We start from the raw sequence: 5,000 nt of genomic DNA on the forward strand, positions 1-5,000 counted from the left end.
ACACAACAGATCCTCAACACATTATTTCTTCAGTTTATGATTGGTATGTCGATGCCTACTGATTACTAACCTCTGACGTTACCATATTTATAATATATATATATATATATATATTTAAATATATATATATATAATATATATATATATATATATATTTAAATATATATATATATAAAATATATATAAAAAAATATATAATACAATATATTATTAAAATCATTCATAATAAACATACAGTACATTGTTTGTAATCCTTCAAGTTCAGATTTAATTGTTATTCTTCAAGTCAAGTGGCAGCAAAAACAACAACTGAAAAGACATCCATCAGGAAAAAAAATGCTTCGTAATGCAATCAATAACCACTAGCTGTTTGAGTGTTTAAGTATGTGCGCATATGTGTTTGTGTGTCCGTGTGCACTGTTTTGTGTGTGTGAGCATGTCAGATGGTTTCACTCTGTGTGTATTTGTGTGTGTGTGTGTGTGTGTGTGTGTGTGTGTGTGTGTGTGTGTATGTGTGGTGTGTGTGTGGTGTGTGTGTGCGCGCATGTGTGTGTGCGTGCGTGCTTGTGTGTGTCCATTAGTTGCGCTAGCTAGCATGCAGCGTAGCGTAGCGTTTCCTCTGGGGTGTTGTTCCACCTCTTCATTCCCCTGCCCTCTGAGAGCCGTGGGGCCTCGCTGCCCGATAACATCTGACTCAAACAATCCATATGCACAATCAATACCCAGGATAACATGTAAAAACCACAGCCCCCCCCCCCTCTCTCCAGGGTATATACAGAGATTCTTAAGTTGTATTTACTACCTTTTTACTACCTTTTCACTACCTCCACAATATTTTTTTACTACCAACACGACGTCAAACTGCAGCAGCATAATGTAAAGTAAAGTGACGGGGTAAAGTAAAGAAATATGCTTCCAAAATTAATTATTGAAATATTTCCTCACAATTTCAACACTGGACACAACTCACCAAATAGAGAGTGAAAGAAAGAGGGACAAACAGAACATGGAACCAAAGGGCGAGAGAAAGAGGCTTTGTAGGTGTATGCGAGTGTGCATGTGTGTATAACAGACTTTTTGAGCAGCTATAAATTGGACCTTGAAATAATGAGCGAATAATAATGTGTTAAATGGGAAGAAATTTAATAATAAAATTATGTTTAATAGTGCAAAAACAATATTTCATTAAAAATGAATAACTTAACTTAAACTTCAAAATTAGACACTAAACAGAGAGAGGGCGAGAGAGAGAGAGAGCGTGAGAGAGAGAGAGCGTGAGAGAGAGAGAGCACGAGAGAGAGAGCGAGAGAGAGAGAGAGAGAGAGAGAGAGAGAGAGTGTGAGAGAGAGAGAGAGAGCGGGAGAGAGAGAGAGAGAGAGTAAGTATGAGAGAGAGAGCGAGAGAGCGAGAGAGAGAGAGAGAGAGAGAGAGAGAGAGAGAGAGAGAGAGAGAGAGAGAGAGAGCGAGATAGAGAGAGAGAGAACATAGAGAGATTAAACTGCAACCATCCTTAGTCAGCCAGTGGAACATGCCGGAACAAACACAAGGCAAGGCGAATAAACCTACACAGAACAGGAACAACGAGCAAGCATTAACATTTCAACAGCAATGCACAGTCACAAGTGCCTCAGCTTTGTGGCCTTCTCCTCGATAGTTTTATCCAACGTCTGAAGCTCTATTTTTTTCCCTTTGTGGCTTCGGCGAAGGGAATTGGATTTTGTGACAAGCTCAGCCATCTTGGTTCCAGATTTACCCTCTGCCATCTCTGCATACATATCAGCGTCCCTTTCTAGGGACTGGCACACACTCTGGAGCACCTGCCGCTGACTCCGGAGGTCCTCCAGCTCTTTCTCTGCTGATTTCCGCTTAAGCTCCTGAGTGGCACTCTCCTTTTTTTTCCGTTCACTCTCAAGGTGAAGCCTGTACTGTGACCTTGAGGATGCAGCAGAGGCCAGGAGCTCCTTGGTCAGAGGAACTTTGAGGACACCACCACAGGCATTCACTTGGTCACATATCAACCTCAGGGCTTCCAGTGACTCTTCGTAGAGATTGCATGTTTCCACCTCCTTGTTCACAGAGAACCCTCTTTCAACGGATGCCTGCCCATGGGACAGGAGGAGGGCACTCTGGCAAAACCTCAGCAGGTCAGGGTGGGATGTGCGGAGTTTCGAATGGAGGAAGACATCCAGGCGCTGGCTGAGGGGCTGGAAGGACACGAATTCCTCATCTCTGACGCTATCTGAGACAAAAGAGGTGAATTGCTGAATGATGACATCACCTGCAACATAGAATAAGAAAATTCACTGATGTACAAGATGTGGTCAGTACATTCACAGATTCCAGTCCACTGTAACATCAACCATGCAGCAAAGTACAAACAGTACATCACAGATACACAGCAGTAGCTAAAGCGGTGGTTCTCCTCCTGGGGGCACAGCAGTCTTATCTAAATTATGAACTGATCATTGACACCTTCATACCTCTTGAATTAAAAAAAGCAGAGAACCAATGGAGATTCCTAGCACATGACCTAAATCAAGTAGAATAACCTATTGACTTCTTCTGTCCCTATATAATATTCTCTTACCAACTGCAATGCCACCTGCCAACTGCTGCCCTTGGATGAATGTCTGCACTAATGCCTTCATCTGTACGATGCACCACTCAGGATCTTTGGCCATCTTTGTGGGATCCAGGGAGGCAATCTGCCTAACAATGGGGAATTTCAACGGGGACCTTTCCTGCAGCTTCTTTATGATCCGAACCAGACACTGCAAACACTCTTTTCTCAGGCTGAGCACAGAGAGTTCCCCTATCTTGGTTCCTGGTTTGCCCTGGAGTGCCTAATCAGGAACATTAAGGAACATTCATGTCAATGTTGCCTTTGAAAAGAAATGTTTGTTTAATATTACAGTAGCGCATGTTAGAAATACATGCAAAATAATATTTACATATTACTAGAAATTAAGGAATCCTGATCATTTCAAATTGTTTTTATCACTGACAACAGCAATCCAGTCAGATTACTCCCATTACATAAATGAAGTTGCAGCCCTCAAGTTATATTTGTGTATGTGTGCATTGTGTGTGTGTGTATTACTTATTTTTGGCCTGTTGTACCACCCTTAACCCATCTGATTTCGGCAACCTACAGTAGCTGATAACCTCTAGTCTGAGAGGTGGGAATACCATGCTCTGCAGCATTGTAGTACCAATTTTGGCCACAAACTTACATACTGTTCCTTTATAGATGACAATATTATTACTGACCAAATTGCATTTACTACTATAGATTTATGCAGTCATAAATTCAGATTTATCTCACCAAACAATTAAAGAAGAATGAAATTACCTTGATGGCTGATTCCGCTCCCAAGCCTATGTCCACCCTTCTGAGGGAGACCCAGTTCTTCTCATCAGAGATGTCCAACTTAATGAGTTGCAAGGGGGTTTGGTCCTGTAGGAGCTCCCTTTTGATGAATCGCCGAAGTAAACTCTAATGATGGCAACAATCAGATAGTTACCAAGCCATTTCATCAATACAGGTTTAAATTCATATGAATTCATCAAACTATATTGATACTTACCAACAGAAGCTCAGTTAAATCTTTAGCCAAAAAAGGCAACACGGGCTCATCTGTCTGATACTTGTGAAGAAAAGGGTTGAAACCTCTTGCAATGGAGAGGAAGAACTGCAGCTTTGGTACTAGCAGTGGATCCTCTCTTGCTGCCAGGATGGTGTCGTACGAGGCCGTGTTCGGTTTTTGAACCTTCTTCTCTTCTGCAGCACTGACATATGCCTGAACCATCGGCCAAACTTCGAGGGCTCTCTCAGCGACTGGCACATTTTCGACCCATCTGTGGCCACAGAAAGAGAGGGGAAAGCAGGTAGATCCAGTGGTGTTGGTGTAGTCCTCTCTCCGGGCAGGCACGTTATGAAAGAGGAAATGGAGTGCACGCAGGAACTTCTCGATTTGCCACACTGTAAATCCGGCCTTCATGGCATTGTGGAGAGTGTGGAGTCCACAGCTCCCAACCACCAGAACTTGGGCACCTCCATTGAGCTCAGCATACTCCCTTTGAAGGAGATCAAGGAGTTTAAAATTTACATTGGGCCCATCCATCCCAACTGAGAGGAGCTGCCTCATGTTGAGTTGGCCAATGCATTCCTGTGAATTCAGAGAGAAAAAAATTTGTTTAAATAACATATTACAAATCACATTCAATATAAAGACAGTAATATATTATATAGCCTATGCTTCAAATTAAACATTTAAGTTAGCTTTATTATAATTTAGAATTTTACTCTCTTATTCTGCAATATTGAGACATAATAAAATGAATGAATGAATAAAACAGAAATTCAAAAGAAGGTTAAATAAATAAAATGATCATCAATATCTCATTAATCAACAGTAGGCTAGTGGAAAATAAACTTACTTTGATGTGCAGCAACAGATCATCAGCTCTTCCATGTCCCAGGAATTGTGAGCCAAAATATCGCGACTGAACGCACCCATCCTCCAAAAACCGAATGTGAATGTCCAGTTGGTTTTTTTTGGACGATTGGTTTAAACTCTCGTCAAACATCAGCACGTAAGGGCCGGCACGATTTATGGCCTCGACTAGTTGCCTCTTGAAATATGGGGCGATCCCAAATTTTATCATATAGCCGGTCTTGTCCTTGGCCAAAGCGAAGGATTTGGCAATTTGGGAGTCGGGGAACATCTTGACAAATAGCTCTGCAATGCCGTCATTGGAGTTGAAGGAGTGGTGTTTCGAAGCCAAATCTAGACACCACAGTACCTCGGCCTGCAGTGTGGCGGTGGTGGAGAGCAGTTGATTCGGAATGCTGTTGATGGGAGCAGGTGAGGTTGAGGTACCGGCGGCGGTAGATGTGGTCACGGTGCTGGAGGTTGAGGGGGCAGTGGAGGTCGGTGTAGCACTAGTCCCGGCGCAAAACAGTGACAGCGGTAGCTGCGAGTTTCGTCCGCCGCGCA

General features: G+C 42.6%; 2 protein-coding genes across 2 annotated transcripts in view; both read right to left on the reverse strand.

Moving 5' to 3' along the window:
- Positions 1–5,000, reverse strand: part of LOC134447901 (mothers against decapentaplegic homolog 6-like) — a 60,878-nt gene that overhangs the window by 18,688 nt on the left and 37,190 nt on the right. The window lies entirely within an intron of this gene.
- LOC134447902 (uncharacterized) lies at positions 1,439–4,049 on the reverse strand. The gene is made up of 4 exons (XM_063197616.1): positions 3,588–4,049; positions 3,353–3,496; positions 2,588–2,843; positions 1,439–2,278 (listed from the first exon to the last, which is right to left on the reverse strand). The coding sequence occupies exons 1-4, from the start codon at positions 3,999–4,001 to the stop codon at positions 1,617–1,619; spliced, it is 1,476 nt and encodes a 491-aa protein (XP_063053686.1). The 5' UTR covers positions 4,002–4,049; the 3' UTR covers positions 1,439–1,616.

This window comes from Engraulis encrasicolus, chromosome 4, assembly GCF_034702125.1.
Source record: "Engraulis encrasicolus isolate BLACKSEA-1 chromosome 4, IST_EnEncr_1.0, whole genome shotgun sequence".
NCBI lineage: Eukaryota > Metazoa > Chordata > Actinopteri > Clupeiformes > Engraulidae > Engraulis > Engraulis encrasicolus.